Here is an 18,574-nt window from a genome sequence, read left to right on the forward strand (position 1 = left end):
TGTGCCAACGTCTGTAAAGGCATAGCCACACCGATCATGGGCCGCTACCCAGCCAGCAACTGCAGAAACCTGATACCTTCCGGGGTTGTCATCCCAGCTGTTGATGCCGGAGGGACAGGGTTTACAGCATCCTTTGCCTACTGTTTTGGATTCCTTGTCGTAGGAGTTTAGCTGTTTGTCCACCCCGAGAGCAGTCACCAATGACCGCTCCATGGATCACGCTCTTTGTTTTAAAGATACCCCGAAAGTAGTTAAGTAAACATTATAAAAAACCTGTGTCACCTTGACTACCGCTTTGCCCCTCAGTGAAATGGTACAGCCATGTTCCCAGATGATATCTTATGAGTGAAAGTGAAAGCGTTAGTCACTCAGTCATGTCTGACTCTTTGCAACCCCATGGATCGTAGCCTTCCAGGCTCCCCCGTTCATAGAATTCTCCAGTCAAGAATACTGGAGTAGGTTGCCATTCCTTTCTCCAGGGAATCTTCCCGACCCAGGGATCAAACCCAGGTCTCCTGCATTGCAGGTGAATTCTTTACTGTCTGAACCACCAGAAAAGCCCCCTCTCATGAGTCAAGTTCCTTCTAAATCAAAAAGAATTGGGACTTCTTGATTCAAAGAGCTTATATTGCAAGTTAGACTATTCAGTAGATTAAAAAGCCACAGATCTTGGGTGTTTCATCTCTGAACAAGACCACCTGATAGATTAGGTGTTAGTTAGGTCAGAGGCGTAGCCAAATGCCTGGATGCTGAATCTCTGTGGTTCTTCGCCACAAGACCAACCCCCTCCCAGGCCAATAAACCCAGAGACTCTTGGGTTAGGTTATCAGAATTTTGTAAAGCTGCACAGTGATTATAATATGCAGCCTGAGTTGAGAACTGTTGGTGGAAGCCAGAATTGCACTCTGGCTCCCAGTGATGGATTGGGTTGAGATTGGACCGAAAGCGTTGGGAGCAGGGGGACTCCAAGGAGCAACCTGCTCAGTAGTTGGAACCAGTTTCTGCAGCACTGCCAGGCAGCATTCTGGAGGCCAGGGGACCCTCACGCTCACTCTGAAGAAGCCCTTGCAAAAGATGCCGCCCTTTATAATAAATCAGGAAGAAGTAGAGGCAAATGTTCTTTCAAGCTTCTACAGGTAATCTCCAAGACATGTCAAGAAAGAGACTCCTACAAGTATTATCTTTTAATAGTACTTAATATTTATATGAGGCTTCCCTGGTGGTTCAGACGGTAAAGAATCCACCTGCAATGCAAGAGACCCAGGTTGGATTCCTGGGTGAGGAAGATTCGCTGGAGAAGGGAATGGCTACCCACGCCAGTATTCTTGCCTGGAGAATTCTGTGGACAGAGGAGCCTGGCAGGTTACAGTCCATGGCGTGGCAAAGAGTCCACACTCTTAATATAGCACTTTAATAGTAAATAATATGGTTTATAGCAATGCATACAAAAGTACTCATTCATTCACTAATTTATGAGCCCATTCTCTGTACTGGGTACTCCATGGACCCTAAGGAAAGAGCAATAAACGTGACAGCCACATTCCCTCCTCCCAGAAGAACTTGAGATAAATCATCACAGGGGCTCTAGAGTCAGGAAAGGGCCAGTGAGTTGCACCTGGGAGCTTGCCCAGCCTTGAATGTCTCTGTTGGGCACTGAGGGGAGAGGAAGATTTCTTTCTGAAAGCACTTGCATCTGCAATGCTGGGGCACCAGATGCATCCACGGTAGCCATTGTCGTCAGAACTGGTTCTGGAAGTTTCAGAGCAGGTGGCACAGGCCTGTGTGTCTGGTGGGTGTCACCCCTTTGTTTCAGGGTCGCACTGGAGAGACTGTGTGTCTGCACAGAGATGGACTTGGGTTATTTTTTCCTTGTGAATAAGTAACAAGCCGTTAAGTACACAATGGAGACACCTCTCTTCCCGTGAGCTGGAAGCGTAGTGATTGATGAGATCTGATGTTTACTGGTGTCCCCGGTAACCTTGACTGAAGTCACTGAAATCTTCAGCCCGTCCATCAGGAGAATGGCACGCACGCGCCAAGGGACGAGGCAAGTGGCAGGCAAAGCTTCGTGGGGGGCAGCGCTCAAGGTCCCATGAAGGGACTCGGCGCAGAGGCTCAGGAGGTGGGGGGTCTCATGAGGAGGGGAAGAGTGGTCACAGCAGCAGGAAGAACAGTAGACATTTGTATTCAGAGAAAAGGGAGGGAAGCTTGACAGTGAGGAAGAAGAAAAGGTACAGGAAGAGACTGATACTTGGTCAGGAGGAACGGGCGGTGCCTGAAGGGGCCAGGAGTGCCCCTTTTGCTCCGCCAGCAAGTGACCATCAATAAATAGCTTTAAATGCACCCTTTTTTTGTTTCCTTGTTAACTTTTCTGTTGTTGTTTTTTGCATCTTCAGCTGTTTTATGGCCTTGGGCTTTAGAAGCTTTAATTTCCTTAATGTTTGTTGTGTAAGGCAAACGAAGATTAGAAGTTCTTCTTCCTAACCTATGGCTCAACCTACTGATTTCTGCAAAATAATTTGTGGAGAAATATCTCTGTTTTTACTGACCAGATTGTACAGTCAGTGATAGTATATCTCTTGGTGAGATTTTTTTTTTAAATCTTGACATAGAAAACTTCAAGTATGTACAAAAATAGACAGAATTGTACAATGAATCTTCATGTAGCCATCATCTGGCTTAAAAATTGATCAACTTACAGCCCAAATTGCTTTAAATATACCTCCAACTTATCCTCTCCATTCCTCATACTATTTTAATGTAAATGCACCTTGGGTTGTTGTTGTTTTGGGGTTTTTTCTTGCACCTGGTTTTTGTTCTGACACGTGACTGTGTATAAAATGCCTGAGTCAGCGCTCATTCCACAGAGTCTCAAAATAAGCCTCAGCCACGTTCCTGAAATCAGTATGTAGATAAAGAGAGATGCAGATACTAAGGTCGCAGTGTTATTTTCTGGCTTTTTTCTCTAATTATAACCATCCCAGTGGGTATGAGATGGTATCTTACTGTGGCTGTGGTTTGCATTTTCCTAATGACTAATGATGATAGGCATTAGAGAAATGTCCGTTCAAGTGCACTGCCCATTTTCATTGGTAAATTGGGTTGTTTGTCTTTTTTCATGACTAAGAAACTTGCCCCACATCACACACTCGGTTCAAAGCCAGAGGCAGGTCCTAAACTCACATATTCACACTCCAGACCCTGGAATCTACCACGTCCAGATCCAACAGCACATCTGTCCAGCCCGTCCACCCTTGAAAGCGTTTTCCTCTCTTTTCCCCACATGTCTACTGGTCATATAAAGATTTAATGCTGTTAAAATGGAAGCCACAGCGTAAACGTCACTCTAGAAATACACACCCAACAAAACTGTCTAAATATGTTTTCGGCAAATAATTCTGAGAGCTTGCCACCAGCAGAACCTTAAGAAATTCCTGAAGAATGTATTTTGTGATTGTGAAAAATTAAAAGATGAGCTAGATAAAAGTTCTAAAATTGTTTGAAAGGGAGCAAAGTTGACAAATGTGAAAATATAAACATTGTATTAAAATAGCATCCATGGTGGGCTTCAAAAAGTGATAAACACTATAGAAAAATTGCATGTAAATTGGGAGTGGTCAGAGATAAGTCCTTCATAATTTTAGTAGAAAAGGTTAATATGCTAGTTAACCTTAGATTTTTAATTATGTATTACTGAAATAAGTAGGAACCATGAAGATTTATCCAAAAAAGACTTATGCTATTACATGGAGACCCTCAAACATGTCTGAACATAGAGTTTGGGTCTTTTTTTAAAAATCTGCATTTAAATAAAGTTTAAATTCCAGCTTTCTATGCCTTTACAGTGTCTATAGCACTGGAATTTTGTAACACAGATTTTCCCTCTTTTTTTCCAGTCCACAAAAAGAGCTCCTTAATGCTCAGATCCCAGGAACTAGGAAAGCAGATCATGGTCAGTGACAGGAAATACAAGTGCTCGAAACTCCAAACTCACTGGAAGGTGTTAGGCGAAAATTCTAGAAAGGATTAATTTGACAGCACAGATTAAGAAAAATACTAGAAACCAGAAAAGGCCATCTTTCCTATAGAGGCTCATTTCATTCTATAGACTGCTTCCCTGGATCTCGCCAGTTGTTAGCAGGAAGAGTGATGGTACCCCTTTTTTAAAAAAATCTCACTCTCGAGTATTATAGAAATAAATAGCTAAATGATGAAGAAATAACTTTCTTTCACAGCAGTCATTTAAGAAGGGCAAAAAGGGCTCAAATACAGATGCATTGGATGACATGAGAAAATTAAACCATGAGTGAAAAATTCAGTGTTTCTAAGGGTGCTATTATAGGAAGAGTGCCTCCCGCCACCACATCTACACTAGTAGGGAGAGCTCTGTCCACCTAGAGGGATGAGGGGACTGCCTGCAGCTGTCCAGAGATTTCTTTGTGAGCCCCGGAAGTGCCGCAGGTGCAAGCTCCCAAAGACAACACAAGTCTCTGCTGTGTTTTGCTGCAGGGCCGATGCAGGAGACGATCTCTGATTTCTGGAGGATGGTGTGGCACGAGAACACGGCGAGCATCGTCATGGTGACCAACCTGGTGGAAGTGGGGCGGGTAAGTGGCCTCTCTGCCTCCCAGATGTCTGTTCCTTCCTTAGACACCTGTGTGAAGGAGGGCAGGAGCCAGCCCTGGATGCAGTGTGTCCTTCTGAAAATTCTAACCACTAGGCTCCTCCTCTGGCTTGCTGCCCTTGCTTATAAATTATTGGTAAACATAGCCTGAATTGCTTTCACTTGTTGCGATAGCAACAGACAGGAAAGGCACTCAGGATTTAAAAGCAGTTGTTACCCGGATATATTGAGCACACAACAACACAAAAACACAGTGAAGCACGCGTGCTGCTGCTTGGGTGTCAGAGCACAAAGGGAGCCCCCAGGAGGCAGGCCTGCATTCCCCACCTGGAGGAAAATCCTCCCTGAGAACAGCCCGCAGCCCTGGAGTCAATCCCAGGCTTAGAATTCCAGCATCTCCTCTCGCTTAGATCTTCCCTTTCCTCCCTCTCCTGACCTGTGAAGTGGGGACCACACGCTGCCCCAAGGTCTTAGGTTACTTCATCTGTATTAACTGTGGATGAGCTATTTTTATTTAACCAGGAAATTCTTCAGTAGTTAAGATCTCAGTCATAGGATGCAACAGGATTATTCCTAAAGGGGAATTTGAAAGTAAGAAGACATATAGGAGGCAGCTGCTCTGTTGAATAGTGAGGCCATTTCCATGGTTCTGCTGGAGGACCCGTCACTTCTTAGAGACATTGCCATTGTGAGATTTTCTCTGTGCCTAGAGATTAGCCTCCAACTGAAATATTAGGGGCAGAAGTGATAGAGGGGTTGTTTCTTAAGATTCTCTGTCAGCCTTAAAGAAGAAATCCTGCCATTGACAACTCGGTTGCATCTGAAGGATGTCAGGTCAGGTGAAGTAAGCCACTTAAACAGGGCAGGCTCTGGACAATTCCACCCATAGGAGCGAATGATGGAGAAGAGTCAAGTCACAGAAGTAGAAAGTACAGGAGTGGGCGCCAGGACTTGGGGGAGGGGAAGCTGGGGTTGATGTTCAGTGGGTGTTGAGGTCTCAGTTACACCAGAGGCACAAGTTCTAGATATCTGCTGTACAAAACTAGCTTGTAGTCAACAATACAGCGTCACCCACTTAATTTGTTAGGAGGGTAGACCTCCTGTCAAGTGCTCTTAATATACACACACACACACACACACACACACATGCACAAAGCCCAAGGGCATGTAAGAAACCACGGGAGGTGGTGGATATTGCCCCGACCTTGGTTGTAGTGCTAGTACCAAGGGCATTCACTATGTCAGAAGCCGTCCAGTTGTGCACCTGAAGTTCTCTGTATTGGGTTGGCCCAAAAGTTCATTCGAGCTTTTCCTTAATACCCTACGGAAACCCGAATGAACTTTTGGGCCAACTCAGTACATCAGTTACACTTCTTCAATAAAGCTGTTCTTACAAATGGATTTTCAGAAGGTCTCAGGAAGCACAAACCAGGAAGAAGAGAGACTTAAAAAGTGGGAGGTAGTTAAAATTCTAGCAAAGATGGCAAGCCAAAGAACCTGGAAATCCTCCTTTTACAAACATCCTGAAATTGTAGATAAATGTAAATGAGTTTTAATGTATTTAATATAAAATATAAATGTATATGTAAACATAAATGTTAAAAATGTTTAACTTAGCTCTTAAGAAAGTAAACTACTAGAGAACAGAGAAGAAGCAAGGACTAGAGACCAGAGAAAGGGAAGGGGGCAACAGGCTCCCACTAGAGGCTGACATGATGGTGCCCATGGGTCCTGACAAATGGGGTAGGGCTTTAGTCTCACGAGCTTGGATCTTGAGTTCTAAAGCCCACCAAGAACAGGAGGTAATGCCTTGGACACGTACAGTGCTAAGAATCTGAACTGAGATGGCCACATGAAACCTAAACTCACAAAGGGTAGATGCTCTGATAAAGGGCCAAGGGGGAAATGAGGGAGGGGCAAAGGAGAGGGAAGCCAGCCGGGCACCAGAACAGAGAAATGACAGCGGCAGATGGGTCCTCACTAGGCTCTGGTGAGAAAAAGCTTCCACTAATTCATGGTCAAAGCACAACGCCCTCATATCACTCAGAAAATACTTAGAACTGTGAATCATGAAGCATCATGTAGTAAATGTGTAGGATGCCGAGCAAATGGTACCCAAAGTATATATATATGTTTTTCAAGGTTGTTATTAGAAGATTAATTAAGCATCTAATTCAAGAAGATAAATGAGGAACAGGGTAAACTAAAACAAGAAAATAGTAACAACAGACCAGAAAGTTATTAAATAAAAATCAAAGAAACAATAATAAAAATCACCGTGATCAAAAAGCTTTTGTGGAAGGACTGATGAAATTGACAACCATCTGGCAATCAGAAGAAAAGAAATCAGAAATAACAAATAGTGGGAATATGATACATTTTTAACATAACAGATAATAGGAATAACAATAAATGTGAAAATTTAGATAAAATCAACAATTTTCTTAACAAATTTGATTTTCCAAAACTGTCTCAAAAAGAAATAGAAATTCTGAAGAAACAAAAATTATTTAAAAAGTGAATTATAGTTTAAAAGTGACCCATGGAAAGTGTTACTCCCAATTGTATTGTAGATATATTCTGCTAAATACTCAAGGAATGGGTAACTCAAATCTTATAAAAATTTATTCTGAGAAGAGAAAAAGACTATTTCCCCATTTTATTTTAAGAGGCTAATATAACCTTGATATCAAAACCAGACACGAACATACCAAAAGGGAAAATGATAGACACTGCAAATCAGGAAGAAATAAATACATCAACAGATCAAAAACTGAGAGCCCAGATGTTGATGAAGGCATTTGTAGGAAAATGTGTAATTAGTGGGAAAAACATGAGCTTTTCCATCAATTGAACTGGCACGTTTGGTCATTCATGTGGACTAAAAGAAAAGCCCCAAATTGAATACTAAATAAAACCAAAAGTTTTAATGCTTTAAATGTTTTAATGCTTTAAAACTTTTAGAAGCAAATACGGAGGGCACATTTATGTCCTTTGTTTTAGGAGTGTTTCGAAGAGGCCAAAAGCTCAACACATTAAGAAAAGGACAGGGAAAATTGACCATTAAAATGTAAAAGTTTCTGTAAAGGATATTGGTAAAGTGACGAGACAAGAGGGGAGAAGCTATGGGACTATTAGATAAAGTATAAAAACTGAAAAAGCACAGGTTTACTGCCAACAGTGTAAAAGCCATTTACGCCTTTGGATTCCCTGTCTCCTGGGAGATGTTGAGAGCAAGGAAGCTGGCCTGGGGGGATCAGGGGAGCTCCTTGTGTGACTAGCCTAGAAGGGGTTGCTGAACCCCCCACCACCAGCCCCTCACCTGGGCAGTGTAGATATCATGGCACCTGCTTTATAGGGATCTTGTAAAGATTAAATGAGTCTCTACGTGGCTGGTGGTTAGAGAAGTTCCCGCCCCATTCTGAGGACTTCCTAAACATCAGCATTAAAGTAACCCTTACCTTTTCTCCAGCACAACTGAGACCTATAGTGGCATTTATGAATTACCTTTCTTGGGACTTCCCTGGTGGTCCAGTGGCTAAGACCGTACTCCCAATGTAGGGCCCCAAGTTTGATCCCTGGTCAGGAAACTAGATCCTGTGTGCCCCAACTAAAGATCCTACATGCAACCAAATAAGCAAACAAATAAATACTTTAATAAATTACCTTTTCACCCCCAAATCAATACTTTGCTATAAAAGGAGTAATGACTACTGAAAAAAATTTTTTCAACTCTGCCATAAAAGCAAACTCCTTTCAGGGAGGAGACAGCATTATAAATTTGTGTGGTCTCTCCCTCCTGGAGCTCAGGAAATGCCCAGCAAAGTGAACAAAGGAGAATTTGCCCCACTTAGAGCAGTTAGTATCCACTAGGTTCACTGTGAAACAGCCAAGCTCAATGTTTTACCTGTTTCTTCCCCTGAAATGTATGATTGATTCTGAGTCCTCACTCATCTCACACACAGTGTTGACTGCCTCGTGTGTTGAGGAGGAAGAGACATGGAGACTGCCTCACACTGCTTTGCTTTCCCAATAACAATATTCCTTGAGTTATTTACCAGATTTTACGTATAGTCAAAGCTATGGTTTTTCCAGTAGTCATGTGTAGATGTGAGAGTTGGACCATAAAGAAGGCCGAGTGCCAAAGAATTGATGCTTTTGAACTGTGGCGTTGGAGAAGACTTTTGAGGGTCCCTTGGACTGCAAGAAGATCAAACCAATCAATCCTAAAGGAAATCAACCCTGAATATTCAACATCCCTGGAAGGACTGATGGTGAAACTGAAGCTCCAATACTTTGGCCACCTAATGTGAGGAGCCGACTCATTGGCAAAGTCCTTGATGCTGGGAAAGACTGAAGGCAGGAGAAGGGGGCGACAGAGGATGAGATGTTTGGATGGCATCACTGACTCAGTGGACATGAGTTTGAGTAAACTCCAGGAGCTAGTGAAGGACAGGGAAGCCTGTCGTGCTGCGGTCCCTGGGGTCGCAAAGAGTTGGACACGACTTAGCAACTGAACAACAACGTATTTGCATCGGAGCTCACTTCAAATCCTCCAGAGAAGGAAATGGCAACCCACTCCAGTATTCTTGCCTGGAAAATCCCATGGACGGAGGAGCGTGGTAGGCTACAGTCCATGGGGTCACAAAGAGTCGGACACAACTGAGCTTCACTTCACTTAAAGTAATCCCAAGATAAATTACTTTGAAAAGTAGGTAATTATTAAAAATAACAACTACTACTGGATTTTTTTTTTTTAAATAAAGGCATACGCGTATTTTTTGCTTAATTGAAATTTCAAAATGTGCTGTCTCAGGACCCAATGACTAGACATGAGCTGTTTTCATATGATAAACCCTCTTTCTTTAAGGAAAACTCGGGACAGCATGGTGTTTGGCTAACAGGTCAAAGGAAGACCATGCTATGAAATTATTCCAGTGAAAAAGCCTCAGACACTAGAGCCCAATGTCTGTTGGACATGACACCTTTTACTGGGATGCAGGCTTCACTCTGAGTTACCTGCCTTGGAATAAATAGGTGGTCTCTGTTCCTTCCATCAGGACCCATCCCATATAAGGTGGCCCCTGATGATATTTTTGATGGAAACAATTCTTGCTGACAAATAGCCATGGACACTTCAGCTAATAGTGTGCAGCTGAAGGGGAGAACAGGGGCCAGGGTTCAAGTTCAACCTTAAATGGAAGCCCACAGCCTCATAGAAACTGGTAATTTTAGTCTGGTAAGCTTATTTATATATATATATTTTGGTAAGCGTATTTAAAAAAAAAAAAATCCTTCCAGATCCTCACCCGGTTTACAGGGATGTGGTAAGCTCTAAGAGTCCTCCCCTGCCACCGTCAGCCCCATGGACTGGCCTGAATTCATTTGTGATGTGCTTCATGGCGTCTGTCCTTGAAACGTCTGGTGCAATCTGGGGGTGTTGACAAGAGGTCACATGCCCTCCGGGAAAAGGTCAGACCTAATTCCAGGCCATTTCCCATTGTTCACCTAGCATGTTTGTCAAGAGACGACATGCCCATCTTCCACGCTTGGAAACAGCGACGACAAACCACTGAAGAAATGAAAATGACATGGTTTTTAAGGGCAGCAACTAGCTGCTTACCGTGTTGACTGCACACAGCGGGTGCTTCATGAATCAGGCATGAGCCAGGCTGACGCTGTTTGTTTACACAGACTTGATTCATTAAGTCAGAGCCCAGCAGCTTTCCCCGGATCTCTGCCCTGGAGCGCCCTGCATTAGGCCGCTGTAATTGCCCCTGTTGGAGCCTCTGGGAGGCCTCCGGTCCCGGCACCTGTGCAAAGGACTCAGAAGCCACACTTCCCTCCTGCAGGGCTCCCCCCATACACCTGCCAGAACCCGTCATCATCTAAGGCTTCCTGGCCGCCCCTGTGCATCCCCCACAGCCCGCGTGTTGTGGGAAGGGACCCTCGTCAGTTTCCTTGGCACCTGCCGACAGCCGCACACCTGGCATGTAAATTGCGTCGGATGTGTTGTGGTTGTTTTCCCTCTTTAATGAACCCACTGGAGGGACCCTGAGCCCTTTATCCAACGCCTGGTTCCCGGGAACTCCCACCGACTCCGCTGTGTTGTTGTACTAATTCATCTGCCAAAAGTCTGGGAACCCAGTCTGGGGCTCTCCCAAAGGAGGTTCTTTTTTGCACTGGTAATTTAAGCTAATGATTTCTAAACATATTTAGTCAGTTTGATGAAGACTTCATTAGGATGTAACTGTTTATTAAAAATCCAAATGAGATCTCGGAGTCATGTAGGAAGATGATTGTTAAGCTTCCCTGAATATTTCTGATAACAGGTGGTAAACAGTCTTGGAGCCATGAGAAGCAGGAACCAGAAATGCTCACCCTCATCAATATATAAGGGATGCCAGGGAACCGATGGATGCGTTAAAGATTATCATCTTCCCAAAGAGATTGACTTGTAATTCCTTTCACGTTTGTCACTAAAAGAGTGACAAAAGAAAAAGTTAAAGATGAACACTGGATGTCAGAATAAGCTCTAATTCACATACAAGATGGCCTTCCCTGGTGGCTCAGATGGTAAAGAATCTGCCTACCAATGCAGAAGACCCAGGTTTGATCCCTGGGTTGGGAAGATCCCCTGGAGAAGGGAATGGCTACCCACTCCAGTATTCTTGCCTGGAGAATCCCATAGACAGAGGAGCCTGCCGGACTATAATCCATGGAGTCACAAAGGTCGGACATGCCTGAACGACTAACACTTTGACTTCTTCACCTACAAGGAAGATGTATTAAGGTTCCAAGTGCACCTGGAGCCTTAATACAAAGAACACTTGCTTTTCTACAAGAACCACCAGATCCAGGATCAATGGAAGAAGTAAGAGAGAGGAAAGATTTTCCCCTTAATAACATGTGGAAATAGTTTAATAGTAGAAAAAAAAAAATAGGTAATATATAGCAATACAAAATAATAATTTTTTTACAGAATCTCTTAAGCTGTTCCAAGACATCCAATTCACATGTGAAAGGGAAGAGACAGATTATTTTTGTAGGCATTACTGAAATTTTTCTGTCTCGAACTCTCACGATTGCCTTTTATCGATCTTTTTTTTAATGAATTGGGTATTTAAGTTGACATTTTGTGACCTGAGTAAAGATAGCCTTGACCTTGGATGACCTTATACTAATTCAGTAAGTATTCCTCTGTATTTTGATCCACCATCAGCCGTCATATTAATGTAACTGACTCAAGCCTTGCCTTCCTCTGTGACTTTAAGATGAAACTAGAAAAACAGAGAAAGTCTGCACCATCCCCATTTTACAACTGAAAAATGGAGGCACCAAGAGAGGGACACACACTCATCATTGTCCTCAGTGGTGGCAAGTCTCCGTCCTTTGGCAGGATGATTTAAATTTCAGGAATAGCTAAAAGTCACGGCCAATCTGTTGAACAAGGTGAGGAACAAGCAGCCTGGGTATATGTGTTTCTTCAAAGTGCTTATGGTTTGTCATGTAGTTAGGTAGGAAAGAAAAGGAACAGGACATTTTACCAAGGAGGTCTGCAAGATGACGCTTAGAATTCCACAGGAGGCATCGGGCCACGTGTTTCTTTACAGCAGATGAAAAGAAATATTACAGATATGGATGTGACCTTATGCATATTCTAAGTATTGTATATCCATTAATTAAGAGATGCTAATGGAAGATGGCAACCCACTCCAGTGTTCTTGCCTGGAGAATCCCAGGGACGGGGGAGCCTGGTGGGCTGCCGTCTATGGGGTCGCACAGAGTCGGACACGACTGAAGTGACTTAGCAGCAGTAGCAGCAGCAGTGGAAGACCAGATAGAAAATCAGAAGCCCTGAAGAAGGAGGTTGAAGCAGGAGCCTGAAGAGGGACTTGCTGGTGCCATGAAGTGATTCCCCCAAATTCACACCATCCAGACCTCCAGCGGTTAGAGCAGGCTTCAGATGTGCTGCCCAAAGGAGAAGGCAGGGCCAAACGTGGCAGGTGTCGGAGGGAGGAGCTGGGACCTAGGACAGGCCAGGTACTGCTTTATACAGACTGTCTCACTTACTCTTCACAGTCTCCCTAAGAGCAATGCTATAGTCCCACTTTGTGCATGAGGAAACTGAGGCTCAGGGGTTCACATCACCGGCTGCAGCACCACCACAAGTCGGCAAGTAAAAGGCCAATGCACCTCCATCTGACTTCATCACACAGGGGCCAAAGAAATCTGGGTATTTAACTGAGTGAATGTTCTCATTGCTGTGAGATCTCTGTTGAAGACAAAAAATCCTGCACACTATAGACCTGTTTCTTTTGGAAGCTTCGCTGGCAGGCGGCTCTTAACCAGGGCTCTTCAGTCACTGTGCTTCCCTGCAACGTCCCAACTCTTGTCAACAGCGTCCCCAGCAAAGCCACGCTCAGCCGGCCCCTGACACAGCTGTTAATAGAACGTGGTCACTCTCTCTCTGGATGTCTTTTTAGAAAGAGTCTGCTGAAAACCCCTTGATGGATCAAAACTTGTACCAGCGCCTTTGTCTTTTTGCTGCCTGCCGCCTCCTCGATGGTTGTGTCTGTTTGATGGGGCAGTGGTGGCCACAGTGAAGGGCTGACTTCATCCTCCATGATCACAGGCTTCTTAGCAAAATGAGTCCTTGGCCCGGCACGGAGCACAGAAACAGACCTTCACGGTCTGCCCCAGCCTCCATCCTGCCGCCCAAAGAGCTGGTGATACGGGAGCATCCACAAAACGGAGCCACTTGTGATCAGGGATATGAATGGAGGATGCTGCCATTGGATGTGTCTCTTCTTCCTGCCCCTTCCCCTCCTATCCCCTCCCACCCCAAGAGGCCAGGCAGCTAAAGTCATTTCAGGGCTGCCTATTCAGTATCTGTCCCTGAAGCCGGGCCTGGAGAGACTGAAGACAGCATAATTGACCGTGAGCTTCTCCTCCAAAGAGCCCTGCTCTTGAGACCTGTCTGCAGCCTCTCCCAGCCACCATCCACTCATCACTGGAGCAAGTGCCTCTCAGTCCTTGAGCCAGCCTCTCATTTCCTCCTTTCAGGACATGAGCCAGGGCGAGAAGGAAGCGGGGTTGGGGGCAATTCGGCCGGCCCTGGCCCCTGCTGGCTCTCCCCTCGAGCTGGCCACTGGTGAGGCCATGGTCGTGAGAACCCAGGGTCTCAAAGCAGAGTCCAAGCAGGAAGAGCTGGGTCTGACAGTCGTGATACTCTGGAAGAGGAGTGTTTGAAAACTGTGGCTCCTCTCGGCTCCACTGGGTGTGAAGCTCTCCCCACCCGCACGTCACAGGACCCTTTGCTAATTCCTGCGTGCATGCAAGCATGCTCAGTCATGCCCAGCTCTTTGCAACCCCGCCAGGCTCCTCTGTCCATGGTATTCCCCAAGCAAGAATACTGGACTGGGTTGCCATGCCCTCTTCCAAAGACACACTGAAGGTCACAGTAATGTGTGGCCAGCCTGGGAGCTACAGCCCGAGTGTCCGGGGTTCTCTGACTTTGTTGTACATGGGATCATTTGGGCTGCTGGCTAAAAATGACCCTTTGTGCAGGCAGTTAGAAATCCAGGAGTTATTCTGCTTCCTGTACTGTTTCACGTTTGTGAATTTTAAAGCCGGCAACCATGCCCCGTTGTAGGCAGGGGCCCATCATGCACCCCCGCCACCCTCCACGATGACAAGCAGGCAGCAGCCTCGGCCACGGGGTGCCCAAGTGATGGCCGGATGGAAGCGGCCCTAAGATGCCGGGTAACTGGACGAGTGTGATCAGGGCCTGGCATTCTGGGCTGAAGACTGTCTGGTGCCTTAGGTGGTGAGGAAGCCGTGCGGGGAGCACAGTGCGGCAGCATGGTCAGTGGAGAAGAGCGTCTGGTTCTGCCGCACCTGGGTTCCAACAGATAGCCACTAACCACTGGTCTAAACATCCATGTCCACAAAACGTAGAGGCCAGGAGGCGACTCAAGCCCGGACTCCACATGGAAAGCCTGCATCCAGAAGGAAACATACTTTCCTCTTGATACAAGTCCAAGCAGTTAAAAAGATACTAAAGTGAACCCAATTTAGAAAGGTTTTGAGTAGGCTGGAAACAGATGTGGCAAGCCATTTCAGGATATTTTGGGAGATGAAATGGGAGGACGGGATGCAGAATGGCTTGGCCACCGCTTCTGGGCCCGCCCAGCAAGGTGCCTCTGCTTGGAGAAGGCTGCCCACAAGCACCTCTTTGGAAGGAGGCTTCCTTTCTCCTAATGACCACTCCTCTGGGCCCCAGGGGCAGAAATAAGTAATAGAAAGCCCTCTGCTTGCCTGCAAGTAATAAGCAGGCCATCACCCAGTGTCATAGCAACAGAGCTGGCACATCTTATCAGACCATCAACAGAGAGCTCACATCCATGGAGGAAAGATTTTGAAGGGGTGTGGCATTTGAGATACTCTTCAAAGAACAGACGAAATGTTCAGCTGGACAAATTGTGTGTCTGGGAGGGGCCTGAGTAGGAGTCTGGACCATGAGGTCTGCTGGGGGATTGGACAGACCACTTGTCTCTGAACATAAAATACATGTGGCTTGAAAGAAGGGTAATGAAAATATAAGGATGAAGATGCTAGTCTAGTTGCAGCCAAGTACAAAAAAGACCTCTACGTGCCAGGCCAAAGTTAATTTCTCTTTAATTTCACGGGCAGTCATTGGAAACAGAAGTTTACTGAGCAGAGCAAGTCAGTGCCAGGGGGACCACACTTGGAAGGGTTTTTGCAGCTGCTTGAGGAGGGGATGTCCACACAGGAAGTTAGCAGGGCCTTAACAAAGATGGTGGCGGAGGGAATAAAAAGCCGGAAAACATATTTGAAAGCTGTTTCAACAGCTTGCTCGACTTGGCACTTGGTTGGGTTTGGGAGGAGGATCTCCAGGCTTTGTGCTTGGGTGACTGAAGAAATCATTAACACGGGGAGTTCACCAGGTTTTGTACACTGAATTTACTTAGACAAAAAATGAATCTGTAATTGTAACTTGAGAAAAACACATAGCTATTGCCTTCTTCAGGAAAAAAAAAAAAATCTCTAATCTTGACTTTTGGCTCCAATTTCCGGCTTGGTCCTCCTCCAAAATGTTCCATCAATTTCTGAAACTAGAAGAAATTTAAAGTTCAGAGGAGCTAAAATATTGCAAGCCACCTTTTGTAGTTTATTTTTCCAGGCCACTCCTGAGTAGAAATAGACAGGAAATGAATGGTTACTGTAACTGGGATATTTGTAGTATAAATACATTCTGTTAACTTTAGACCATATTCCTAGGTTTTATTCCTCCCATGACTCAAATTGTGTTTTATTCTGGGGAGAGAAAAAAATATACAGGTGATCTAAAAGAACAAAGTTAAGCTATATTTCTGATTTTGTGCACAAATTGTATCCTATAAATTATACTGTGACCCAGCATTTAGAGAACTCCAAAAAAAAAAAACCCACTTTAGCCTCATTTCCTTTGTGTTTTCTAAAGGTCAAATGCTGCAAATACTGGCCAGATGACACGGAGATCTATAAAGACATTAAAGTTACCCTAATAGAAACAGAGCTACTGGCAGAATATGTGATAAGAACATTTGCTGTTGAAAAGGTAAGCTTTCACACTATTTTTGAAAAGCTACAGTCAGACATTAGTGATACCAGCCTCATTAACTTATCCAGGATAATTCATCCATGGTCTCACCTGAACGCAGGTAGGCTGTAGCCAGTGATGACTCAAGACTGCATCCTACCCTCTGGTCCTGCAGCACCTCACTTCCATCTTTGAAGCAAATCATTCCCATTTCATAGGAATACATATTTTGCCACTAAACCAAAAGATAGACCTAGCTGTCCACTTCCTTTTTCTTTTCAACCTGGTTGGTATTGTTCAGCCCGTCTCTCTGTCATTGTTCGGAGGCAGTCGATAAATGTCCTTCATGCTGTATATCCATGTGGGTTCCCCGGTGCTGAGTTAGCATCAGCGTGGAGACACAGGTTCTAACTCCTCCTGGATACCCTTCACATCCTCGAGGCTTTCTCATCCTGTGGTTTCATGCAGATGATGGACTTTCCAGGTGGAAGTGTCTACCTGGAAACATACATAAGTAGACACAGGACGCTTCTGCATGAACCAGCTTGTCCATTCACTCCCTCCCATGCTGGTTTCAGCCCTCGGTCCCTGTGGGTGTGGCGTCCCAAATGCTCATCCCACGCGCATGGATGGGGCTGCTGCTCTGGGCATAACAGGGAATCTCCTTACCCCCCTCTTTCTGCCAACATAGGGAGGGCCCGGAGGAGAAGCACACTGCAGTCCGTCCCGAGAAGTGTCACAGGTAGGCTGCGGGGGGCGGGGAGCGGAGGTGATGTGCCCGGCGAGTTCTCTGCCTTGCTGTCCTCCAAGAAGGGGACCCCTGGTGTTGTCTCTGGGGTCCCCAGGCTTCTGTCCAGAGCTGGTTCTCTGCGGCTGAACCCTACACTGGACCTAGCAAAGCTGGCACGAGTTGCCCAGTGGTGGGCACCCTTAGAGACCCAGGATTGTAAGTGAACCTCTGGGCAGTTGGTTCCAGCCCTTATTCCCCCTGCATCTCAACGCAGTCTCCAGACTAACGAGACCAGTTGTGGGAAATGAAGAAATGGCAGCGTTTGCCTCCTGGCTCGTTTACCCCGATGTTTTGAACACCTCTCTTGGCTTTCAAATCCCTATTTGTCATAGAATCACAAGGCTGAAGAGACTTTCGTTTATTTTAATCTGTTTCTCATACTATTTAGCATTTTTTTCCCTTAGCCTGTCTTTTTTAATAAGCAGACAGGAGGCTTGAAGACTTCAAAGAATGTGGAGTTCTGGTTGACTCAATTCTTTAAGTTCTGAACCTCACACTTTGATGTCAGTTTTTTTTTTTCCTTTTTAGGCAGAATCAGGAGGGAAAAAAAGAAAAGCATATGGAGGATTTTTGTATGGCTCTTGGCAAGAGCACTCATGAATAACTGCATTAAAACAGATAGTGATAAAAGACCCCGAATATATTTTTTCTTTAAAAAAAAAATCATCCAAAAGCCATCACTTAAACATGGAGTTCTTTGAACAATAGTCAGCTCTTTAATAAGCTGAAAATGCATCTCACTGGCTAAAGGAAGGATTTGTTTGTTTCTTTGCTCTTTTTTTAACCTCTTAGTGTTCTCTATCCCCAGCTGCACAGAAATGTTTCTGAAACACCCAGTTATTTTAGTCCTAAGACAACCAGCAAAGAGCTGGTGGAAGGGAAGGAAGGATGAGGAGCTTGTTAAGGCATTTGGGGAAATCAGAATGACATGTTAGTGATTTTCTAACCAGGCAATTGGAATCTTTAAGGAAAACAAATCGTTAGTACTTCTGCGGAGCACTTCTTGTAGGTTTTAAACTTCCTCATTAGAAAGGAAACTTTAAAAAAAGAGAGAGAGAGAAACAACCAAGTGAAGTGTGTGCTTTGAGAGTCCTGCAGTTCTGATTCTATTTTGAGACAATTTACATCAAGGGACCTAAAGGTGAAAAATAGGTTTGGGCTTCATTCTGCAAACAAGCAGGAAGGTTTGCAAGTTGAAACTGATCAATGCCTGTTTTGCATGGGGCGGTCCTCTCTCCTTTCCCATGAGGCTGATGACCTGGAGCTGAACAGATGTTAAATGACAAAGTGCCCATCCTGGCTGGAGGAAGACAGCTGAAAAGCTTCTGTGGATCTAAGCTATCGGGGGAATCTATCCCCACTGATGCTGGAAGCAAGGAAGCTGGCTATAAACACCAAACTCCCTCTGCAAGGAGGTGCCTGGGGCTCGGAAAAGCAGGAATATGGCCTGGAACCTGTCAGAAAGAACATGCACCTAGGGATTCATCCATCCCACACTTACTTATCAAGCACCCTCTCTGAATTAGGCTCTACTAGGCATCTTCCTTCCCATTAT

The 18,574-nt window shown here is 45.0% G+C and overlaps 1 protein-coding gene across 6 annotated transcripts in view; it reads left to right on the forward strand.

Annotated features, from left to right (window-relative positions):
- PTPRM (protein tyrosine phosphatase receptor type M) overlaps positions 1 to 18,574 on the forward strand; it is a 640,041-nt gene that overhangs the window by 590,968 nt on the left and 30,499 nt on the right. For 3 of the 6 annotated variants that reach the window (XM_043443661.1, XM_043443662.1, XM_043443663.1), the window contains 3 exons: positions 4,510 to 4,607; positions 16,131 to 16,247; positions 16,921 to 16,971. In XM_043443661.1, coding sequence (XP_043299596.1) covers positions 4,510 to 4,607; positions 16,131 to 16,247; positions 16,921 to 16,971 — 266 coding nt within the window. The remainder of the gene's footprint in view (positions 1 to 4,509; positions 4,608 to 16,130; positions 16,248 to 16,920; positions 16,972 to 18,574) is intronic. The other 3 variants (XM_043443664.1, XM_043443666.1, XM_043443665.1) reach the window with 1 other exon arrangement.

The sequence above is a fragment of the Cervus canadensis genome, chromosome 23 (genome assembly GCF_019320065.1).
Source record: "Cervus canadensis isolate Bull #8, Minnesota chromosome 23, ASM1932006v1, whole genome shotgun sequence".
Taxonomy (NCBI): domain Eukaryota; kingdom Metazoa; phylum Chordata; class Mammalia; order Artiodactyla; family Cervidae; genus Cervus; species Cervus canadensis.